Below are 24,157 nucleotides of genomic sequence, written 5' to 3'. Positions count from 1 at the left end.
GTCTCGGCTTCGCCCCGCCCCTCCTCGCGAGAGCGCGCGCGGCCCGGAAGGGACAGGAGCCGCACGTGGGGCAGGGGCTGGTCCCGCCGCCGCCATGGGCCGCGCGCGCCGCCGGCACAACTGGAAGGCGCGGGCGGGGGCGCGCGGCGCCGCGCAGGCACGGCCCCAGGAGCAGCCCCGGGAACACCCCGTGACCGCGGAGCTGCAGCTGGGAGGTGCGGGGACGGGACGGACCGGGCTGGGGACCGGGGACCTGGGGGCTGGGGCTGGGCCGAATGGCGGCTGCGAGTCGCTGCCCGCCTGCCCGAGTCCTGCGGCCAGGCCGGGGCAGCGCTTTTGCTCGTTATTGAGCTTAATGAGCTATTGCTCGTTAATGTGCTAGTCGTTGTTAATAGCAATAGTGGAATGTATAGCACAATAAGCTATTGCTTATTAATATGCCTTTGGTTATTAAGGCAATTCATTTATTGAAGCACTTCTGTGCTGGGCACTTGCACCATCAGAACAAATGTCGCTTGTCAAAAATCACTTTTCGTACACTATTATTAAAAAAACATAACTAGTGCAGATTTTTATTATTAAAAAAATCCCTTATTTTGTGGAGAGTCATGCTTGTGCCTGTCCTGAGCTGCCCCCATGCCCTTTGATGCTGGGGGGTTAAAAAATAAATAAAAAGGGCAATTTCACATTCTTGTTACCAGCCAAGTATTGATGTGCTGATTTCATGGGGTTTTGTCCTTTCTGATAACTGGGAACTTTTTATTTTTTGGTTGGAGGTGAGGGTTGTGTTTGTTCAGCTAAATCTGGTAAGTGAGGCTGTTGAGCAGTGTGCTGAAAATAACCAGCGTGGCGCAAATGAATAACCAAACATGCTTGCAGATGGGGCAAAGCTGAAGGGAGTTGATGAAAGTAATGCCCTGGTCCTGCCAGCCAAAAAAGCAAAGCCAAAAAAAGCTCCGAGTGCTGTGCATCACCAGAAGAAACCCCTGAGCAAGAAACAGAAGAAGAACTTGCAGAAAATTTTAGAGCAGAAGGAGAAGAAGAAGCAGGTATGTGGCTGCTTGGTAGTACCTCTGGTTTCGTGACTCCTGTTGTGACTTCACGGCAAGATCTGTTGGAGCACACCCTTTAAAACTCAAGGGCTGATCTTTAAATGAAACTACTTGCTGATGAAAATAAGCACTGACTTTGGTTGTTTCTTCCCTTGTAGCGAGCTGAACTGCTCAGCAAGCTGAATGAGGTCCAGGCTTCTGAGGCAGAAATGAAGCTTCTGTATACTACGTCCAAACTGGGTGTTGGGGAACGTATGTATCATGCCAAAAGGTAAGGCGTTATGGGGAAGGACCATTCTGATCCATTGCAGTACCTGATAACTGGGCGACCTTCTTTGCTCTTTTTTTGCTTTATTTATTTATTTTCTTCTTAGCGCATACAGGTTCTTCAAAATGGGTTGGCTTAAATAATTTCTATTTTTATGTGATAACATGGTAGCTATTTCTTGTTTTCTGAAGGAAAATGAAAATAACCTGGTTTTCCCTTTCATGAGAGGGCAAGGGATGTGACAGTTATGTATGAGCACTCCAATAAATTATGCTAAACTGCATAGCTGGTGGAATAAATCTTTACAAAAAGGTTAAAACCTGGGTTCAGGCCCAGGCAGTGACTTACGGCGATGAATTTTTCTGTGGAAAATGTGTCTGGCCTGAGGTCCCGGAGAACATTGACCAAAATGTAGTTGACGTGTTGTTCTAGGGTGGTACAGGAGCCAGGGAGTGCTGTACCTGAAAAGATCAGGAGCATCAGTGGTGCAAACAAGAGAAGGCACAGCTCAGAATCTGAGTCTGAGGAAGAATCCAATAGTGAGGAGGAGAAGGAAGAACATAAACCAGAAACTGAGAAGTCTTCAGACAGCGATTTGAATGCTGCGGAAAAGCTAGAGGAAGGCACAAAGAAGCCATTGGCTAACCAGCAGGCTGTTCCTACTGCTCCGGTTTGCCAGACAGCGTCCAACAGACTGTCTTGCAAGCCTGTGATTTTCATTCCAGTGGACAGGTCTCCTGAGATTCAGGTGAGACTGAAAGCAGTAAAGCACTTATCAAGGGCCTTGGAAATTACAGCATCTTGCATCAGATTAATTCACTGCAGACACCGTAGCATTATCTTGCGTCTGGCAATATATTGTGTGGAGCAGGGTGCACTTAGGGTCATGCGAGTTGTAAACATACATGTCTGAGCTTTAAGCCTGTCTAATGTAGCAGAAGGAAAACTGGTTTTGTTTCAGGATATAGGCATTATTTTTAGTTTTAAATGTGTAATCCACTAGCAGTCTTTTATCATTCTTCTCTGAGAAATCTAGTGAAGTCACTTTCACCTCTGCATTGTGCTGTATCTGATGCAGTTTTATTCCATGTGACATGGGTAGAGTATTCTGCAGAACTGGGAAGAGTTTGCATGTCTTTGAACAGACGAGGCAAGGTTGTGAAAAGAATAGTTATTGTAAGTGCTGTATTAATAAACTGAAGGGACTCTGAAGTTTCGCAAATTAAAGTGGTTTAATTAACTGGACAGATAGCCAGCTTTCTGACAAGATCTTTTGATGAGTCTAGTTCTTGGACATGGTGGTTTGATATCAGTTGGTTTAGAGCTTTTTGATCCACAAAGCTTGCAGAATTCCTTTCTGTGGGTTTTGTAATCTGAGCTACGTAACAGCTTTTGGTCCTGGGAAAAACAAAAAGGGAGCAAGATACAAAATTATGTGAGTAAACAACGTATTATTTTATTTCAGGAAGCAAGACTAAAGCTGCCAATCCTAGCTGAAGAGCAAGTAATCATGGAAGCCATTAATGAGAATCCCATTGTTGTCATATGTGGAGAGACAGGAAGTGGTAAAACCACACAAGTACCCCAGTTTCTCTATGAGGCTGGTTATACCAGGTAGGAGTCGTCTTTTATATGCGGCAAATGTGATTAGAAAAATTGAAGCTGAGCTCAGTCACTTCAGATTTAGTTTCTTTTATTCTGAAATGGCTGAACTGACCATGTTTTTGCTGTGTGGTAGTAGTGACCATGTTGAATGGGCTTTTAAAAATGTGAAGGAGTGACTCGGTAAACCCTCTTTATGTAAGCAATCTATTGAAACCTCTCAGGTAAAAGTTTTCTTCAAAGTCACTGTCCTGTCTTTCACTTTCACATAGGAGCTTTAAGGTCTACCTATTCCACATACTTTAACTTTTGCTTACAGACGTTTGTTTTTAGCGTTGCAAGAAAATGCGTATTTTATAAGCTTGGGCACCTGATAAGAGTGCCCACCTCAAAAGATCTTCTTTTGAGTTGCATCAAGGTGCATCCAGCTTCTGTGCTGCTTCCCCAGCCTGAATTTCTTCTGAAAACAGCCTCATTGCCAGAGGGGTGTGCAGGGAGACTGGAATTACAGAGACAAGATTTGGGGAAAAAATAACATACATGTATCTTCAGATCAGCATATGTAAAACACAAGGGTAATTTCAAAACTTCCTCTTTTTCTGCTAAATAGAACTGAGAGTGTGATACTCTCGTGTAAATTTTGTAAATGACTTCAGAGAAGTTGTGCAGAAATCCTATTGTAGTCTTTCTAAGCTTTTTGTTTTAAAACAAACAGCCAAACAATTCTCCTCTTTCCATGCCCCTTTAGTTCAAATGGTACCATTGGGATCACCGAGCCTCGGCGTGTGGCTGCAGTGTCCATGTCTCAGCGAGTCGCTAAGGAAATGAACTTATCCCACAGGTCAGAAGGAAATAAGATGAGACCTTGCTAGGAAGATTGCACGGAGGTGCACTGCATATGTGATAGAATGAAACAGACATTTATGTATGGCTGTTCTGTCTGTTGAGAAGTTGTGGCAGGTTACTTATAAACTCTTCCATGGGGTTGTTTGTAAAAAGCGCATGGAGATGTGCTGCTAATGGTGGTTGTACATTACTTTTTAGGCAGGGTTTTGTGGAGGTGGTGTGTGGGAAGTGGCCTTAGTTTCTCTCCATATGAGAAAGTGTCCCACAGCCGTTAAATAATTCAAAACAAAATTGCTGTATACCCCAGTTTCTAGTGTTACATGTGTGCTAGGCTATGGTGAGCTGATGGGGTACTTTTTTTCTTATGTTGGTTTTAAGTCTTAATTTACTTAGGTTGAAGGCTGCTTCCTGGTCTGAACATGAATTTCCCATTTCTTTCCATGATTTTTTTTCATGGCTGCCCTGGTATTTCCTCACAGAGTGGTTTCATATCAAATACGTTATGAAGGAAATGTTACAGATGAAACACAAATCAAGTTCATGACAGATGGCGTGCTGCTGAAAGAAATTCAGAAGGTAGGTTGCTCTTCTCAGTGCTAGGAAAAGGAAGGTGTCTCATGTTGCTAGAAAGAGGTGCTAGTTGCTTTGCGTGCATTTGTTGCATGCCTTTCAAAGCAAAATCCCTTTCCATACTGGAGACATATTTAATCTCAACCCTTTACGTTCTTGCCTAAGCCCCTAAATGTTAGGTTATCTTGCTGTGTTATATGAGAGCAAGGAAGGGAGTCTTAGAAACTAGTCTGTTTTGTGTAGCCTTGGGGATTCAGGTCTCTGCTACACTACTTGCACAGGACTGTGTGCCCGTCTTTCCACTAGAGGTGGTGCCATAGTTCGCTGTCAGATGGCACGGGGATCAGTGCATGAAACTGCGCTCAAACATGAGAGAGACTGGGTGAGGGGGGGTCAGTGCTAGTGCAGGCATGGGTTATCTTGACTTAAAGATATCTTCAAATGAGGCTTCACGTGGTGAAAATATTCTCTCCTCAGGATTTCCTGCTTTTAAAGTACAAGGTAGTTATTATTGATGAAGCCCATGAAAGAAGTATGTACACGGATATCTTGATAGGCCTCTTGTCTCGCATCGTGCCTCTTCGTGAAAAGGTAAGTTTTACAAGTGGGTGTCCTGGGGAAGGGGTGTTAGGAAGGAGCTCTGTGTGAGAAGGGAGCAGGACTCTGTGATGTGAAAGTCAATGGAAATCTGATAAACGTTGAAATAACACTCAGAAAATGTTTCTCTTCATGTGATAAGAGAAGCACAGAGCTTACCAAGAGGGAAAAATGGTACATGTTGGTACCAATAGATAACTGCTCAGGCAGTGCCACGAGAAACATGTAAATAATTAGAATTAGCTGCCTGTTAGAAAGCAAGGTGCTTACTGTTGCACTGCAGTAAGCCAGCCAATAACAGTGTTTGGGAGGAGACTTTTCCTGCAGACACGGAAGTGTTTGGTCCTGGCAGATGCTGGAGGCTGGGGCTGGTCCCTGCAGGGCAGCTCTTGGTGTCTGATTTTGCTTTTCATATGTATGTAAAAGAAGTGGGGAGAGAATGCAGCGGTTTAGAGATAAGCCACTGACAATATCAGGAGTGCCAGTACAGGTTTCTGTGTGTTTTAAGACATATTGCACTTGAAGGTATGTGTGTCCTGTCACTTGACGTGGTGCTTTCATCGCCTTACCTTGCGAGTACTTTGGTGCTGGCACTTGTGTCTGGTCCCACTAATAGTTCTGGGTTTGTGTGCTGTATAGCATAAGTGTCAAATGCCTTCAGGCAAAGAATAACATGTTTTATCCCCTCAGAAAGGGCTGCCACTGAAGCTGATCATCATGTCAGCTACCCTTCGTGTTGAAGATTTCACAGAGAACAACAGGCTGTTTTCTGTTACGCCTCCTGTAATTCAGGTATCCTTCTTGTCACTGGAATCTATGCCAGATGTAACAATTAAAGTATAATGAGAGCTTCCTTTATAAAATAAAAAATAAGATGCTCTAATCTGTCCATTTGGTGCTGAAATCTTTCAGATGTCAATTTAAAAAAATAGTTATTTTGTTTAGACTATTTTTCTTTGGGGACTTAGTGTTTTTTCTCTCCACTTGTATCAAAATTTCCTCTGGTAGAATTGGTTTATTTTGAAAGACTGGAAGTTACAGTTTAGTGGAACTAGAAAGCTTCAATCCAAGCCGATGATCTGAAGGAGAGAATAGTGTGTTTTGTATCTTGTTTTCATGGTGTTCAGCACAGACAACACTGATAACTTCTGGGGGTCCAGTGTTTTGTAGGTTACCAAAACCCAGAACTGAGCAGAATTTAGGGTAAGCTTACTTAGTTCTCCCATGTAGGCTGTAACAATTGTGCTGGAGTTACAAAACAGGGCTTGTTTGCTGTTGTATTTCCACTCTAGGTAGATGCAAGGCAATTCCCTGTAACTGTCCATTTTAACAAGAAAACCCCCCTAGATGACTACAGTGGGGAATGTTTCAGAAAAGTGTGTAAAATCCATCGAATGCTACCCTCAGGTAAGGTCTCTGTGGAACCTCTCAAATTCTTCATACTTCACGTATCTAGAGTTTTCTGATTTTTTTTTTTTTTTTTTTAGTGACTTCAGCAGGAAACTGTAATGATGTATTGTGCATTTTTACCTGGCAGGTTTTTCTTGTGAAAATTATCCTTCACTTAAGTCATGGTTATGTTAGCGTGTTTCTTGAGGGAGTAGTGGAAGACAGATGCAGTCAGACATACTTTTCCTCCTTGTTACTTAACAGTGCATTTGACCTGTCTTCTGTCATGACTAAGATCTGAAACCTGAGCTGAAATACCTATGCTGACGTTTAGAGTGACTTCTTCTCTTGCAGGTGGGATTTTGGTGTTTTTAACAGGCCAGGCAGAAGTTCACTCTCTCTGTAGGAGGCTAAGGAAAGCCTTTCCCTTCCAAAAAAACAGCAATGCAGGTAATGCTATAGAATAAAGGACTGTTAAACTTGGAATTTCTCTCTCTGAGAAACGAGCTTGCTTTGCACCTAAAGTAAGAGCTTTTATTTAAATGCCTCTAAAAAGGGTTGGGAGAGGGTTTAATGTGGATGACTGTGATAACTGTTATGCTTGTGCAGTTTTGAGTTTGGGGAAAAGCTTTGTGTGTATGATGCCTTCCTGCTCCGCAGGATGCACTGCATTTCTTCACTGTCTGTTGGGTGTGAATTACAAGTGGAAGTGCTGCTTCTTGTTGTAGACTGTTTTGGGGATAATGGGATTTTCCAGGCTGATTGTAGAAAGTTAAGTTCTAACATAGCTCAGGTAATTGTCTCCTAATTCTCAAGGTACACGGTTGCTCTGTGTGCTTCTGTTGATCCTCAGTATAGTTCCTAAAGGAAATACTAAACTTGTGTGTTGTCCCTGTCCCCTCTGCCTTCAATGTGACTATTTGTTTTTTTCATACCTTGATGCTTTTTGAATCCAAAAAATGGTGGGAGTGGGAGTAGACTGTACGTTCTCTTTTCTAAGAGGAAAGCATGCTCAGCTAATGGTAATTCCAATGGCTTTTTTTGTAGGAGTTGATGATGACAGAGAAGAATCAGTGAAAGAAATCAGAAAATTTAAGAAATCGAGGAAGCAGAAGAAAGCTACGGTAATGTGTGATGGCTAGAATTCCTCCAAGAGACAGGAAGGAGCAGGTACCTCCCTGTGAAAGAGTACTCCTCCATAGCTCTGTTTCGTATCAGGCTGTTTTAGACTTGCATGAAGACTTGTGGCATATATGTGTCCCCTTCAGGAAATGTAGCAATACTGTTTACACTCACAGCTACTACATTATGAGAAATGGAGTGCTAAAATGTGCCCTTGGCTATTGCGGGCAGGAGACCAATTTCCCTTAAGTACTGATGATTAAAACTTTAATAGGAGTTCCAGACTTGCTGGCTCCAGGACTGTACCTCATCTTGCTATTTGTTATCCAAAATTGAGACTGATGCCTCTATGATGGAGGGTAGCATTTGGCTTCCACCCAAGTCCAACATGATCTTTGTTAGGAGGAGATTGTCATGTTACAAACCTGCTGTCCACTGACGTTAGATCCCGGAAGAAGTAAAGAAGTTTTACCTTTTGCCACTGTTCTCCTAGTGAAGAAACTTGTCTCAGCACAGAATGATGTTTAAAATAGTTATTTGGGTTATTCACCCCGACTCTCAGTTTTGAAGTACAAATGAAATCTCTCAATCCCTCTGCCACCTTCAGGCCAACAAACATTTGGAATAAACACTCAAATTTGCAATAAGCATTAAGAAGTGCTGTCTATATCCTACTTAAAACTTTGTGTTTTCCTTCCCTGTTCTTCACAGGCACTTCCCCAAATTGATCTGGACAATTATTCTGTTGTACCAGTGGATGAAGGAGATGAAGATAGAGATGCTGAAACTGATGATGATATTGCAGGATCTGATATGGACCTTGATTTAGGAGATGGAGACTCAGAAGAAGGTTTGGCACTTACAAAATGAAAATCTCGTATCTGCAGTCATCTGTGAGATGTGTGACATAAAATAGCCATCCTTAGCTAATCTGGTGTGACAGCACATCAGACCTATGTAATGGAAAAGCTAGTAAGGTTTTCCAGATTCAGCTTTATGCCAAATCATTTCTTGCTGCTTTTTAATGAAATTGTATTCATGGAGACATTGGGGATAAGCCTGGAAGTTGACTCACTGTGTATTTGATTGTTTTTTTTCTTCACAGATGAGAAACCAGATTCGTCCCTTCCACTCTATGTGCTCCCTCTCTATTCTTTACTAGCACCAGAGAAACAAGCAAAGGTAAAAGATTGATATACACAAAAGCAAATGGCCCTTACTGATATGTGGCATTGTTGTCTTAAGTCACACGTGTTTTGTGAGTTAAAATGCCCATCTTGGACTGCCCATTGATGGGCAGACTTGAATGGATCCAAGGGAAAGTTGGGATGGGATTGGAGCAAGCCTCATGTGGGCTGTGATCACCCTGATGTGCTAGTTCAGCTGGAAGAGATGAAAAGCAACGGTCTGGTAGCATGTTAAAGTTAGTCACAACCATGGGGTGCATCTGGATCCTGGATTTCTTGGGAATTTTGGGGCTTTGAAGCCCTTCTGGGCTTCAGAGGTGACAACAGTGTGTCTAAATACAACTGGCCACTTGTGTCTGCTCCACTTGGAGCCCATGTGCCCATGAGCCCATTCGTAAATGCCTCTCTGGGGGATTAACTAAGCTGGATGGAGAGCTCCAGAGCTGGAGGCAAAGAGCAGGTCTGTAGTCTTGCTCTTGGGTTTTACCTGCAATGCCATATGCATCGTAATCTCCTGCAACCCACATGAGCTGACTGCCTATCTCTTTTCCCTTGTTGGCAACACATGTCACACAACCATCCTTTTGTTGCAGGTATTCAGGCCTCCTCCTCCTGGCACGAGACTCTGTGTTGTAGCTACCAACGTAGCAGAAACATCGCTCACTATCCCAGGCATCAAATATGTGGTTGACTGTGGAAAAGTCAAGAAACGTTTCTATGACAAAATTACTGGGGTTTCATCTTTCAGAGTCACCTGGATATCTCAAGCTTCGGCTAACCAGCGGGCAGGTCGGGCTGGCCGGACTGAACCGGGGCACTGTTACAGGTTAGCTGGCTACGGGAAGAGGTTTAGGCAAAACAAAGAGCTCAATTAGTGTCACTGTGAATTGGACAGCTTCCCTTGTCCCTCTTCGCAAGGACCCAGTGGTGCTTGAAACATTTGGGTTTGTCTGCTCTTCATTCAAATGGGAGAGGTAAAGCTGAACATAAATTGTCACTGATGATGTGGGTTTGGCAGTTTGGCTTCTCAGAGGCTTTTCCATTGCTGAAAACTCTCCTAGGTGGCCAGCATGGATTAGTTTTATGTCCCAGCCATGTAAATAATTCAATGATTACATAAATAGTATCCACAACTGCCTTCTTGTGTTTTTTTGTTTTTTTTTTTTTTAAATCCCTTGCTATTTTTTTATGTACATCTCCTGAGTTAAGATTTCTTGCAAGTTTCTAAGCTGCATTTCTGGTCCACTAGGTTATATTCTTCAGCAGTCTTCATGGACTTTGAGAAATTTTCTGCTCCAGAGATAACAAAGCGACCAGTGGAAGACTTGATTCTGCAAATGAAGGCACTGAATATAGAAAAGGTGAAGTGTCAAACTGGCTTTATGCTACAGAGCTCATAAAAATAGTTGCCCCTAGGAGCCAGAAACAAGCTCAAATGCCTTCCATTGTCATTGCTTGAAGCTGTGCCTTGTGTTAGAGGCAGATCCCTGGGACTCACTTTTCGTTCTGCAAATAGCAGAAGCTGCCGTGAATTCCACTGGACCTTACCAGACAAATTCATTCTGGTAATAAGAGCTTTCACATCATATTCTCACTTATGAAAAATCCCCCTGTCAAAATATGGATTGTGTTTTGATAGTTGAGCGCAGTGCTTAGAGTTAGACCTTAAAACAGCCTGCCGTAGGCAGGACTGAAGTCATTGTCAGCTAATGGTGATGCTAGTATTCAGTTTCCTAATAGTTTTGTTCTAAGCATTTCCTCCTATTATATGGCCTTTCCTCTCGTTCTTGGCAAGCATTCTAAATGCTTTTCTTCTGAATGCGTAAACGAAGGGAAGGTTTTCACTCCCTTCCAGGACTTCTTACTGATCCAGACTGCTTTTTGGTCAGAGCCATGTCAGTGATGTATTGAAAGGCATTTTCTCTTGGTGTCTGTAGGTTATCAACTTCCCGTTCCCAACACCACCTCCAGCGGAAGCACTTGCAGCAGCTGAGGAGTTACTGATAGCCCTGGGTGCCTTGAAGGAGCCCCCTCTGACAGGAAGGTAATGTCTGTGGTGACCCACAGATTTCCTCATGGTGATGAAGCTATCAAGGCAGTGGGCACTGCTGTCTTCCCTCCTGCTTTTCCATCTCAGCCTTCAGTGTGCCTTCTTACCCAGACAGATGGACATTATAACAGCCCCTTGTTTGCTTGGGTTTGTTTTGCTGGCCCTGTGTGTCTTTCAGTACTAGAACATGACTGTTGGAGCATTGGGAACAGGCCACTCTGCAATAATTGTCTTTGTGCTCAGAGTTGCAGCAGAAAGGGCCTGAAGCACCCCTGTGGTGTTCTGTTGTGTGCAGGTCTGAGCAGCTGAAGATGCTACTTGGCTGCTGGGCTGCTCTGCCAGGAACCAGAATGCTGCTAGTTCTGCAGCCCTGAAGCATAGGGTTTCATAGCCTGAGGATTGGGCAGGGAAGGGCAGTGCTAGGAGTGCTGGGTACAGGGCAGGTGGGAGCTGCATGAGGAAGATGAATCTTTTGCCCTAGCATTGTGGACCAGCACATAACAGAGCTGTGACATCAAATGAATTGGGCTGGCAAAGGCAGGAACACAGACTTGTATTAATTCAGAACTTCATTGCGGTTTTTTGTTTGTTTGTTTGTGTTTTTTTTTGTTTGTTTTGTTTTTTTTTGTTTTTTTTTTTTTTACTCTTCACACAGGCTTAAGGAACAGCAGGCAGCAAAGCTGAGTTGCCCTATTAGTCCCCTGGGTAGAGTAATGGCAACTTTTCCTGTAGCCCCCCGCTATGGAAAGATGCTGGCATTAAGCAAGCAGCATGACTGTCTGCCTTACACCATTACCATAGTGTCTGCAATGACCGTTCGGGAGCTTTTTGAAGAGTTTGACAGGTGAGTGAGTGACCCTAACATCCTTATTCATATAAAATCATAGAATGGTTTGGGTTGTAGGGGACCCTAAAGACCGTCTAATCCCAACCTCCTGCTGTGTACACCACCCACTAGATCAGGTTGCTCAAAGCCCCATCCAACCTGGTCTTGAAAAAGTATAGGATGCATCACTTTGTCACAGCTCAGTGATGTTGCAGTGCCAGCTTCTGAATCCCTGGTGGCGCCAAGCTCTTCTGTAGTTTGTTTTTACACCTGCCCTCAAGCTCTGTCTTAGTCCTGTGCTAGAACTGTGTAGTAGAAATGTTGATGCCTCTGTTACCTTGAGGGCCATCTGCATGTAAGTGCAATCCTGGTTTATGCTGTTTTCTGTTTCTTTCAGGCCAGCAGTGAGCGAGGAAGAGACAGTAAAGCTGAAGGGGAAGAAAGCAAGGCTTTTACATATTCAAAAGATCTGGGCTGGGCAAGGGGCATTGCAAAAGCTTGGAGACCTCATGGTGATGTTAGGTACTGCAGACAGCCATTTCCCTGTGCTGTTAACTTCTGTTCTATTATCCTCCCAATCACTCTGACCTCAGCTTCATACAGAGCAATCCTCCTGCTGTAGAACTGACTCTAGAATTGTATTTTCTAGGCTGTTCTCCAGGCAGCCTCCAAGTGTCCCAGCCTAACAGACAGCTCCAAATGAGTGGGGGCTGTGGTATGCACATGCCAGCTGTGACAGCCTTTTTCTCCACCTGACTGTTCACTTCCAGGAGCAGTGGGGGCCTGTGAATATGCTGGGTGTACTCCTAAGTTCTGTGAAGAAAACGGGCTCCGATACAAAGCCATGCTGGAAGTCAGGCGCTTGAGAGGGCAGCTAACAACAGCAGGTAAATGGGTTTTGAGACAAAATGCCATGTTTATCTTCTTTGGGGGTCAAAAATTCAACTGGTCTCTTTGTTACAACTTTTTCTTCCTATTGAGTTGTAACTCACCTTTCTTTTTCCCTGTAGTGAACTCAGTCTGTGCTGATACTGGCCTCTATGTTGATCCAAAGATGAAGCCCCCAACAGAGGCTCAAGCAACTTACTTGAGACAGGTTGTGTTAGCAGGGCTGGGGGACCACCTTGCTCGAAGGGTTCAGGCAGAAGAACTCCTGGATGAAAAGTGGAAGAATGCCTACAAGGTAAACAGCTTGATTTGCCTGAATACCTCTTCCCTCATGTCTGTGGGGCAGAAAGGCACTCCTCTGCAAAGCCTGGGGTTCTGGCTGGTTACAGCATTGGGCTGTGAATGCTGGCTTTTCTCCATACAATTTAAGTTCCCAGTGTTGCAATTTCCCAGTCCTCATGTAGGAATTGTTATAAAAGAGTTAAGAATTGCTATTAGTTCATCTTGCAAAATGCTTGATGTCTCTAGAGAAAGTGAAGCGGAAAAGTATGGTGTTATTAAAAACCTTCATCACTTAAGGAAACTATAGATGTCCATCTGAGAGAGCTTGAAATGTGATACTATAAAGAAATTGGATTGCCAGTAACTCTTACTCTGCTTCAATCCTCTGTACTTTCTTAAAGACTGCTCTTCTGGATGACCCAGTGTTCATCCACCCAAGCTCTGTCCTCTTCAAGCAACTCCCAGAGTTTGTGGTGTACCAAGAAATTGTTGAGACTACAAAACTGTATATGAGAGGTGAGGCTGCTGTGGTCCACACCTGTTCTGCAGATGTGGTTAGGAATGCAGAGGTGCCTTAGCAAAAAGTTGACTTGAAAAATGACATGTAACAACCATGAAGATGAGATCCTGACCGTGTCCTTTCCTCATAGGACTGCTAATGAGTGGCAGCTCCTGGCAGGAAGCCTTCATTCAAGTATGTTTTCCTGTTCTAAGGTGTGTCTGCAGTCGAACCTGAGTGGATTCCTGCCCTGTTGCCACCATATTGCCACTTTGGGAAGCCTCTGGAAAATCCTCCTCCATCTTACTGCCCTGAAACGGGCAGAATTCGATGCCATAGGCCAAGTGTCTTCTGTAAGTTTCTTGAAATGTCTCGCTAATTTTTCCTAAGAGCTGTTCTACGGGTATTGTAACATCTCTTAATGAGACTGTCCATAATAATAATAATAATGGACTGTTCAAGGGGCTTGACAGTGGTTTGAGTAGCTCCATGGGATTAAAAGTATTTAAATATCAGCATCTTCCCATTGGCATGGCTGTTTTATGCCCAGCAATTACCCCTGTTAAGGAGCAAGGCTGCCTGGGTGGTGGCTGTACCTCTCCAGTTCTGTTACCACCTGTATTGGCACACTGCATGTGGAAATTTACCCTTCTCTTTGAGCACTCAGGAGATTTTAAGTGATCTTTCTTTCCAGATCGAGTTAGCTGGCAGCTCCCTGCTGTGGAAGTTGATTATCCAGAAGGTATCGATCGCTATAAATACTTTGCCAGGTTCCTGCTTGAGGGAAAGGTAAGCACCCAGCTGCATCACTTCCTTGACACTAGCGGTGTTTTTAGCCTAGTTTCCAGAGGAGATTAGGCTTGTTTTCTTTCTTTTTGTGTCCCTGTTCCTTATAGCTTGCCAATGGCTGCTGGAATTTGCCATGTTAGGTGGAGAAGATACCTTTAAAAAAGTATGAGATAGCATGAGAATCAGTTGTTGGGTGAAAGACACCCAGATTTAAGTCCTGTTTTGTCAAAGGAAAAAAGCTATAGCTCGTATATCTCCATTCTGAGAGACGAGAGTTGTCTAGCAAGCCAGTCAGGACAAAATTGGTATGGAGACATGCATGGGAGAGAGACAGTAATAGAAGATATGAGACAGAAGTCTATAGTAGTACAAGCTCATTGATGGTTGTCTCCACAAAAAAAACAATTTACCTTGTTTATTATATGCTTATTATGATATTTCTTCCAGGTCATTGAAAAGTTGGATTCTTATAAGTGTTGTCTGCTCTCCAGTCCTCTCATAATGCTGAAGACATGGTCCAAGTAAGTTGTAAAAAGCAAAGTTTATTTTCAGCACTGAACACTTTTAACTTACTTTAAAAAAAAAATCAATGCTGGGAAGGGTGTACTAGATAGTGATCTAAGATGTAGTTGTAGGGAGGGGAAAATCAGTTTTCTTACCAAGAAAAATTGTCTCAAGAGAGCTGAGCTATTGTGAGGGCCGAGTGGAAGAACACACGCAACCCCACTGGTTGCACTGACCGCTGCAGGCTGCTTTGTGTAAGTAAACTGCTCACATGTGTGTCTGTCAGATCCATGTGGTTACTTTTCTCATTTTCTTTGGGATTTGGCCAATTACATTGTCCTAAGTTCTTTTCAAAAGCGTGTTACCAGTGATCTTCAACCACATTTTTCCTTGTGGTTCTGATTCTGTTTATAGAACTGTGACCCTCAAAAGGACAGTCAGTTATTGCTTCCCTTGATCTCCCCCCTGTCGTCCTCTATTGTTTACCAAAACAAGCTTTTTCTTAGTTGTCTGAGTTCTCATGGAGTTGATAGATTCAGGGCTTTTGAAAGAGTTCCCTAAATATGATTGATGTTACAAATTGTAATTTGTAGGACCCTTGGGTAACAAAGTATTTTCCTTATTTAGTCAGTGCAACGTTCAGCATGGGACCTATGAATTTCTTTCTCTTTGCTGTGTGAACTTTTTTAAACTAATAACATGTCTCTATATCCAGAGGCTGCATGGTTTTACATTTGTATTTAGCCTTTTAATAGCATTAGAGTAGGAATTCAGAAAGATGAGTTGAATGCTCTAGCACTTCACTAAACTGAGCTAATGAACATTGCTTTATTTTATTTTGGACTCATTTAGACTTCAGCCCAGGACAGAAGCCCTCCTGCAGGCTCTAGTTGCTGAAAAATGTGATAATCGTGATGCATTACTGGCTGCATGGAAGAAAAATCCTAAGTGTAAGTGTCGTGCTTGCTTAATCATTAGTCATATCAGTGGGGACTTTGTAGTTGGCATTTCAAAGTATAATTAAAAAGGTAGGCTGTTTCATGTGATACGCTCTGTGTAGGAAAAATAATGTCTGTTTTGGCTCTTGTGAAAGACTGGAAGAAACATTTGAAAGAAACATTTCTTTGTAACTTAAGAAAACTTCTTTTTCTCTAGTTCTAATCACAGTTAATTTGTTTGGTTTGGGCTTTTGAAAGACTAGACTGTCAATGGATACATGGAAAAATTCTGTGCCTGGTAAAATGGATTTTGACCCATATTGAGGTACCAGATTCTGAGAGTTGTTGATAGAAGCAGCAGTGAAGTGTAAAAGTTCCCCTGGATTGCAGTGTTGGCTTCCACAGTAATTCTTTCTTACTTGGTACTTTTATATCTGCATTCAGGTGTCCAAGCTCCAGCACTATCCCAGCATTGGAAAGATGGCTCTTGCTCTCACCAAGGGTTTTGCCTTCATTCCTCAGCCTCTCTGTGAACAGGCTGATGTCATCGGGTCTGCTCTTCCCAGCAGCCATCTAATCACTCCTCTCTTTTGTTCTAGATTTGCTCGCAGCCTATCGCCAGTGGCTCCCTGAAGCTATGCATGGTGATCTAGCCAAGAACTGGCCACCAGTACTGTAGCACGGTGAAGTGCCCAAGTCTGTTCTTGGGGGACTCCTTTTCTCCGAGGTCTTTTGACAGCTTGAGTTTCCTTGGAAATCTGATGATGCAAATACACTTGCTAACTGCTAGCATAAGTGAACCTGTTGTTAACTGTGTTTTTTGGGAAGCCCACTGTGTTCTCAGAAGCCCTACCAGCTCTTTTACTGGTCTTTTGTAGTATTAATGTTTGGATAATTTTATCCATTGTATTTTACCAATTGTTTGCTAAAGTTTCTCTTTGGACTACGTTAGTCGTATGGACTACAATAAATATGTATCATTCTTGGTTTGAATGGGAGAACTATTTTCTATGTAGGATGTTCCAAAAGTACAATTTTAGACCTTTGCAGGGCCCTTCTTAACGTATGACTACAGATCCCAATGCAGACTGAACCTTTAGTCCTTGTGAGGGGTTGACCCTGGCCAGCAGCTACGGACCACAGAACTGCTTGCTCACTGTCTGTCACCCAGCAGAATGAGTGCAAAAGTGAGAAAACTCAGTGGTTCAGAGAAAGGTAGTTTATTAAAGTGATAAAAAGAGGTAAGAAACAAAACAAATGATGGAAAGGCAACCACTTTCCACTTCCCACAAGCAGGCTGATGTCTAGCCAGGCTCCCAGCAGGATGCACAGAACTACCCCTTTGGCCAGGTCAGCTCTCCTGGTCACGTCCCCCCACAGCTTATTCCTACCCATCTTGTTTACTGGTGGGGCAGGGTGGGAGAAGGAAAGCCTTGATGCTGCGTGAGTACTGCTCAGTGACAGCCAAAATACCAGTGTATTATCAAAATCAAATCAGGTAACAGGTGTTGGCTATGAAAGAAGCTTTAAGCAATAGTCATCTTGTGCAGACAGATGTTTTAAATAAGAGCAAGCTGTTGCAGACCCACATGGTTTGTACATTTAGCAATCTAGAGAGCTATTAGATACAAAACAGACCTTTTTAGTCCTTAGCACAGACAGCAGTTCTGCAGTCCAAGCAGTTGTTTAAACTGTATTCTGTATAACAGTGTAAAACATGATTACAGGGTGGATTTTTTTTTTTTTAATAAGCTTTGATATTATTTTCTGTGGTTTTGTGGTGGTAAGGAAAAGGATGAGATGCACCTGCTCCCTGGACTGGCTGGGCAAGTGCCGTGAATAGACACTCAGGTGACATCCTTCATCACAGGAATGTGCACAGCAGTGGTGTTGGGAGGAGTGGATTAAAAGTGAAGATTGGCAAGGAGGATTGTAAATATTTCCAGCTGCAAGGTCACTTAAGTGTGAATAAAGTCTGCATGTAAGTAATGTAGGAAAGCACATGATTGTACCCACTGCTGTTTGTGCTCTGTGTGTTTGGCACGTCTGTGCACAGATAACAGAGGTGTTTGATGGACTCGGAGGCGTGCTATCAGACACGCTTGAGCTCCCAGCCTTGGTACAGAGGAGATCAAAGAAGCACAGCGAGGATCACAGCACAGTGGTAAAAACCATGCCTGTGCAAACCCTTGATAAACAGGGGAACAGGCTGGTTCTCTCCTAGCATGGACCCATCTTAGAGTTCCTACATCCCCACTTGTGTGCCTGTGCTTGGGTGTTGCTTTGGGGATCCCCTGTCTGGTGAAGTTGATTAAGGAGGTATTGGGGAGGCATTGGGGAGGCAAGGACAATCCCCAGACATGGACTGTATATCTCGAAACAAGACACTGGAACTCATGATAAGGAAGCAGCAGACGGACAGAGAAACAAATGTAAGGACTATAAATCTCAAAACTGGACATTGGAATTCATTATAAAGATACAACAAACAGAAGAATTAGCAACAACCAGCTCTTGCAATTAAGAAACATGCCAATTCAGCAGATTCCTGACCAAAGGTGAAAAGTACACTGTGAGGAAGACTCGGGGTCTTCCTCCCAAAGACCCCTGCCCACAATTCTTGGAAGGCTCTACGCAGGCGCAAGGTGCCAAAAGGCTAATTAGCATGAGAAGCGAGGGAAGGCGGGGATAGGCAATGCATATGTATAGGTGCTTGTAGAATATTGATAGATTGATTGTATAAATTTGACTGCTTTCTGCTTTGGGTATGCACGATAGGTGGAGAGATCCCCCGTGCATCCAGCGCTGCAATAAAGAATATACCACTTAAAGGAATTTCGGCTTCGATCTTTTAATCAAAGTAACGAGAATAAATCTACTCTGCATTTTAGCCATGCATTCGTGGTTGTTCCTGCTGACTGCCTGTGCTGACTCCCACTGTGGGGTAAATTCTACCCAGTTCACTTTGTGAAATATGTTCGTCTGATTCGTGTCAGTATGGAACAATGCTAGGGCCGCATGGTATGATGAATGTAACCTTCTGTTTTACATACCCTTGTATAACCACAAGTCTAAGAAAAACAGAGTGGTTAATGTATATAGTTCTTGTATCTTGCAAAGGACTGTTTTAGCAATTCATGTCAATAGAGAGCTTGAAGGGAAATGCTTTTCCCTTCAAGGGCTTTTCCTTGAAGTCTCTGATATCTGGGGGGTTTCAGAATAACTGCTAATTATTATGACTACTGCATGGGACACTATGCAAGTCTCTGATATCTGGCCAGGAGATTAAGGAGATGGGGAGAGCTGAAGAACAACTAAAAGACAAAGCTTGCAGGGGACGCTGCTCAAGTCTCTGACATACAGCCAAGTTGGACAAAGGAGAAGGACAAGAGGGAGGAAGACTATGAGCATTCAGCACGAGAGACCCCCAGAGGGACCACCGGAGACTGATAATGCATGCACCAGTGGGAGGGTTCGGATTCTGGGAACTAATTATAATAACCCTGCCTTTTGTAGAAGTAGTAATGAATATGTATTAGCCTAGCAGCATAAAAACCAGCTGCTTGATGTAACTGGTGTACGTCTTGGTGGAGCAGAGACTCCCAGCGCACCCAGCGCTGTTTGCTTACCTCCATTCCTTTAATAAATTGTAAATTTTGATTATAGTCCTATTTTAAAGACTGAGCCATTTATTACAACTTTTGTGTCCAAGGGCATGGGAAGCATTGTTTAGGCTTGGTATGATGCAGTAATTTGAAGCTGAGAGGAATGCAGAGCTAAACTCTGAATGTCTGGACAGCTGTGTTTCTGTCTTTAAATTTCAGTACAAGCAGACTGTTCAAGCTTTGTGTGAAAATGTGCAGCTCAAGTTCCTCTTTCCTTTCACCTACTCTTCAACTTTTCTAGCCTGCCTGCTTGCACTGTATTAATTTGCTGCTGTTTGTAACACTGCAATGTGAAAGGTGCGGGCAGCAACTCACCGGCACCCCAGGAACTGCCATCAGTGCCAGACACTGCAGGCCAAGATACAAGCGGTACGAATATGTAATGCTACAGAAATATCAGCTTTTGTTTTTGAGCAAGAAGGCAAATACTGTGTTGTAGCTGTGTGTGTGTGTCAGATGCTGCAACACCATGGTCTGTAGCGACAGCCACAGGCAGGAAAACAGACATCGAACCTATTTACACACGACAAAGCTAAAATTATAGATATTTGGAAACTCGACAAGCAACTGGCTTCAGAACAAACTTTACACGACATACTGGGAGAAAAATGAAAAGTGGAGATGCCGGGGATTGAACCCGGGGCCTCATACATGCAAAGCATGCGCTCTACCACTGAGCTACATCCCCTACGTAATCAAACGCCTCCCAGCAGCATAGACATAGCTTATCCAGCCGTCCACAGCGCCGTGCAGCCCCGCCGCCTTTGCTCCTCACCGCCCCCAGCACCCAGCATCACGGCCGGGCCAGGGAGCGGAGGCCTGCAGCGCCCCGGTCTTATAGTGGCACCCAGGGAGAACTTTCCCATATAGCTCCTGTCCTCGTTAGTATAGTGGTGAGTATCCGCGCCTGTCACGCGGGAGACCGGGGTTCGATTCCCCGACGGGGAGGTTGTGCTTTTTTGTGCTCGGCGGTGGTGGTGTAATGTGACCGAGGCCGTTACTTAGTGGGACGGGGAACATGCTTTCTCCAGGGATCCTCACTCGATCGCTAGTAAGTAAGGCTGGGGTTGTGGGCCAGCGTTTGTCTGTTTTGCACCTCAAGATTGGAGAAACTGAGCATACTTTTTGCAAGTGTTTGTTTGTTTGTTTGTTTGTTTTGCCAGGGGAAGCGGGCTGCAGCCGCCCTGCGGGCACCCCTCTGGCTGTTACTGTGGGGTGCTAGGGGACCCACCCCTGCTCTCCTGGGTTTAGCAGAGCACTGCAGACAGGCGGGGAAAGCCCAGAGCTGCACGGCAAACTCTGTCCCGCAGGCAGCAGCCGCTGCCGCGAGTGGGCGCCCTCCGCATGTTCGCGGCGGAACAGGGCTGTAGCCAGGACACCCACGGGTGCTGGGCGGAATCATATTTGTGGCCAAGAATAGCGCTTAAAGGAGCCGAAATAGCTCAGTTGGGAGAGCGTTAGACTGAAGATCTAAAGGTCCCTGGTTCGATCCCGGGTTTCGGCAGATTTAGTGTTTTTTGGGTTTTTTTTTCCCCTTTTCTTACCCAGGTGAATCTCTCTGCCGCCGACTGGGGCTGTAGCCCGTTCCCGGTCGAGGGAGGGTCTACTTCGGGTTGGGTTTGGCGGCCATTCCCGGCAGAGACAGCAGCGGGACGCGGTGGGTGCCCGGGCAGCAGCTGGTTCGGCGGTGAGGTGTCCAGCGGGGGAAACAGTCCTTGCAGTCCTCGTTAGTATAGTGGTGAGTATCCCCGCCTGTCACGCGGGAGACCGGGGTTCGATTCCCCGACGGGGAGTGTGTGCATTTTCTGAAGCTACTGATTTTTTTTCCTCCTGAACTTTTCCAGTTTCCAAAGACGGAGAAATAAATAAATACATAAACGTGTGCTGCGCTGCTGCGTGCCACTCGCAGCCTGACCCAGGGCCCAGCAGCCCCAGGGATCTCGGGGGGACGAGTCCATGGATCTCACTGCCCATCCTATTCCCCCCACGCGCTTCCCGTCGCCCCTTTCTCCACCCGTTGAATTAACGAAGCGCACACCATCTCCACGGGGAAGTCCCGTCCGATGCAGCCAGATGTGCCCCGGCCCTGCCGGTGACTCCCTAGGGAGCAGGGGAGAGCGGCGGCCGCTCCCCGGGGTGGGACCAGGGGCTGGGTGCCCGCCAGGATAGCTCGGCGTTCACGGACCTGGCCTCCAGGCAGGATATTGAACGCGAGGCAGGGGGATGTAGCTCAGCGGTAGAGCGCATGCTTTGCATGTATGAGGTCCCGGGTTCAATCCCCGGCATCTCCAACAGTGCCCTTTCCTTTTCATCTTTTTTCCTTCTTATTTTACCTGCGGTTACGGTTGCCATGTCACGCTCACCGAAGGAAATCTCTGCACCCTGAACGTGCAGCCTGGAAAGGCCCACGGTGGCACAAGACGGCTCTTTTGTCTTCTCAGGACTATGCATACACAAGATTTTCACACCTCTCTCATGTTTTTCATTGCCAAACTGTGGCCCTGCAGATACAGAGCAGCCCAAAAGGCACCAAACCCTGAAATGTGGGGGGATGCTGCACTGCTCGCCCTGCCTGACACCACCACAGCCCCAGAGCTTGCCTCCACGCAACCCTGCAAGCAGCACAGAGCTGCTTCAGGGCTCTCTGCACCACACTCCCAGAAACAGACAAAGGAGAAGGCAAAAATAGCCAGGACATGTCAGGTTCCTGTACTCACCAGCTAAGATGGTTGCGAGAGTTTTTTGGGGAGTTTGGCCACCAGATCTGGTCCCCAGATTTTTTTTGCCAGGAACATGATTTGACAGAGCAGTCAACTGTTTCTTTAACTTTGAGGATGCTGAAATTGTCCCCAGCTAAAAAAGAACCAGTTCCCAGCCTGTCTCTAAAAATAGTTGCTTAGGGCTAAAATCTGGGTTTCCTTTCTGTTACGTGAACATCCAGAGAGATTCATCCTCCCTTCTCAATTGACTTCGGTGCTGCCTAGTCTTAAGATTTTCAGTACTCAGTCATGTACCCCCAGACTCTCATATTTTGAGAGGGATTGCACTACCCTTACATGATAAGGGAACCCTATTTTTCTGTCTCAAGGGTATATTATAAATCATTGCAGATTGTGGTTGATGTCAATTGCCATGTAAATTAAGCCCATGCAAGGACCTTCTACTGTTTCATCTTCCCTTTCATTTGCTGTCTGGTTACTACTTAATATTACATATTCAGTGAAATGTCCTTAAAAAAAAAAAAAAAAAAAAAAAAAAAAAACACAACAAAACAACGACAAAAAAAAAAAAAAAAACACTTTTTAATTTTAACAACTTTTGTTTTTTCTTTCTCTAGGTCTGCCAGTGGCTGACATGGTAGAAAGATGTGCTTTTCTCTTTCATTCTTGTGAAGTTAGAGGCAGTGCCAATTTAAATTTTGACTGAGGCTCTGCAATGGTGTGTTGAGGAATTTTTGAAACAGCAAGGAGGCCATGACTTGCTGCAGCTGAGCAAACCAAGATACCAGGACGACTACGAGGAATTCCCATGACGATGTTTTCTTATGGCCCGACTGAGGAATTAAAAATATTGTTGCAAGCAGCTGGCACTTCCTTCAAGAACTACACTACATGACTGCTAATCACAAAGGGGTTGTTTTCTTCCAGGTGGGGTTGTTTTCTTGCAGTTGTTTCTCTGAGTGCTTTCAACCAATAATCTTGTGTGAAACTCTATCCGCCCCTGCTAAATTTGCTATAAGAGTCAGACTATTTAGGTAATAAAGAGAGAGCATGATGTGACCATATTGGTGTGTGTCATGACTTCAGCTGTTCTTCCTGCAACAACGGTGCAAGTCTATCTTACTACTTCAAATTCAGTGATGCAACCTGAGTTTACATTAATTAACTTTCAAAGATTCAACCAATTTAAAGCTTTTGGACAATGACAGTTATTTGAAAACATTCCTACAGGTTTATTTTCTTCATTTACATTTGTTGTCTATCTCCATCTCATTCAAAGCAGTCAGGACTGGTTTGCTTCTCTCTTGTCTAGAAATTTGCACTAGAAACCAGTGTTAGAATCAGAATCCTGATCTAAGAGTATGATGAAAAATGTTGCACTCCAAGTTGGAAATTGGAGAGGAAAATGTTCCTGTATATGTAAGAATTGTGCTCAGCTGATTACGCTTTTTCTTACACCTTAACAGATGCTTACACCTTTTAACTTTAAGCCTGAAAAGCAACATGTAGTTTCTACGTTTTCCTTGGGGATAGTATACTCTTCTGTATTTTGCTTCTATACAAACAGTTCAAAATTTTAAAGTCATGTTGTCAGTCATACAACCAAACAACCTTGCATGACATTACATGTCACCCCCCAAATAGATCAAGCCCTGAATGCAAGACCAGACAAGTAATAATGCCAACATGTAAAACTAACTTGTAAATACATTACTTTTTGGCAGTTTTTTTGGCGCCTCCAAGGATGGTGACTCGACTACTTTCCTGGGCAGCCCATTCCAATGCCTAACAACCCTTTTGGTAAAGAAGTTCTTCCTAATATCCAACCTAAAACTGCCCTAGCACAACTTTAGCCCATTCCCCCTCCTCCTATCACTGGGCACGTGGGCGAACAGACCAGATGAAAATCTGTGAATTTTGCCTTTAAGGTCATTTTCTTTTTTCTTTTATTCATTTATTTATTTATCAGGCTCTGTACTAATTTTCCTCACAGAATGACTAACAGAAATATGACCCTTGTGCACCTTTTGCAATTAATTCATTAGGTCAACTCTAACCACTAAGCCCCTTGTCAAGTTACTTCTATTAGTGATAAGGAGCAATAGCCCTTAAAACATTGAAGCCAGGTATACAAGCCTATTCCACAATGTCTCTTGGCTCCACCCTTGTTAAGTGAAATCTGCCAGGTGTGGATCATTTGACTTTTGCTATATAGGCAGCATGAGGAGGAGGTGGTGGTGGTCTTCAAAGGGGGAGTTTGAGGCTTGTGTTATGTAGAGTGTTTTTTCTTGTGGTGAAATGGACTCAGTGTTCCCCAGTAGGCTGCTTTTTCTTCATGTTTTCTACCATCTCTGTGAAATACT

The 24,157-nt window shown here is 44.2% G+C and overlaps 1 protein-coding gene and 1 long non-coding RNA gene across 3 annotated transcripts; both read left to right on the top strand.

Annotated features, from left to right (window-relative positions):
* The first annotated feature begins 83 nt into the window (after positions 1 to 83).
* Positions 84 to 16,402, top strand: DHX37 (DEAH-box helicase 37). 2 transcript variants are annotated; one of them, XM_084491621.1, is made up of 27 exons: positions 84 to 215; positions 880 to 1,049; positions 1,211 to 1,323; positions 1,753 to 2,068; positions 2,786 to 2,934; positions 3,671 to 3,763; positions 4,248 to 4,344; positions 4,816 to 4,929; positions 5,626 to 5,727; positions 6,228 to 6,342; positions 6,679 to 6,774; positions 7,372 to 7,448; positions 8,158 to 8,296; positions 8,552 to 8,628; positions 9,227 to 9,459; positions 9,883 to 9,994; positions 10,571 to 10,677; positions 11,339 to 11,527; positions 11,907 to 12,031; positions 12,280 to 12,396; positions 12,520 to 12,692; positions 13,081 to 13,195; positions 13,394 to 13,531; positions 13,873 to 13,967; positions 14,415 to 14,488; positions 15,324 to 15,421; positions 16,009 to 16,402. In XM_084491621.1, exons 1-27 carry the CDS (start codon positions 95 to 97, stop codon positions 16,086 to 16,088), a joined length of 3,435 nt encoding a protein of 1,144 aa, XP_084347747.1. In that variant the 5' UTR covers positions 84 to 94; the 3' UTR covers positions 16,089 to 16,402. The 2 variants fall into 2 exon arrangements, 1 of the variants encoding a protein (XP_084347747.1); XR_014684381.1 differs by lacking the exon at positions 13,081 to 13,195.
* Positions 16,403 to 19,771: 3,369 nt separating this feature from the next.
* On the top strand, positions 19,772 to 22,858 carry LOC311446164. The gene is made up of 3 exons (XR_014698774.1): positions 19,772 to 19,967; positions 20,623 to 20,812; positions 22,412 to 22,858. It is a non-coding gene; the product is annotated as an uncharacterized lncRNA (long non-coding RNA).
* The last annotated feature ends 1,299 nt before the right edge of the window (positions 22,859 to 24,157 follow it).

This window comes from Aythya ferina (genome assembly GCF_964211825.1).
Source record: "Aythya ferina genome assembly, chromosome: 17".
NCBI lineage: Eukaryota > Metazoa > Chordata > Aves > Anseriformes > Anatidae > Aythya > Aythya ferina.
This window is presented reverse-complemented; position numbering and strand designations above follow the sequence as displayed.

Bases quoted from the DNA above. Each gene is read 5' to 3' on its own strand.
- DHX37 (XM_084491621.1), top strand. From the start codon at position 95: ATGGGCCGCGCGCGCCGCCGGCACAACTGGAAGGCGCGGGCGGGGGCG. The intron at 1,324-1,752 runs GTAAGGCGTTAT...GTGTTGTTCTAG, and splicing joins CGTATGTATCATGCCAAAAG to GGTGGTACAGGAGCCAGGGA. The intron at 12,693-13,080 runs GTAAACAGCTTG...ACTTTCTTAAAG, and splicing joins AGTGGAAGAATGCCTACAAG to ACTGCTCTTCTGGATGACCC.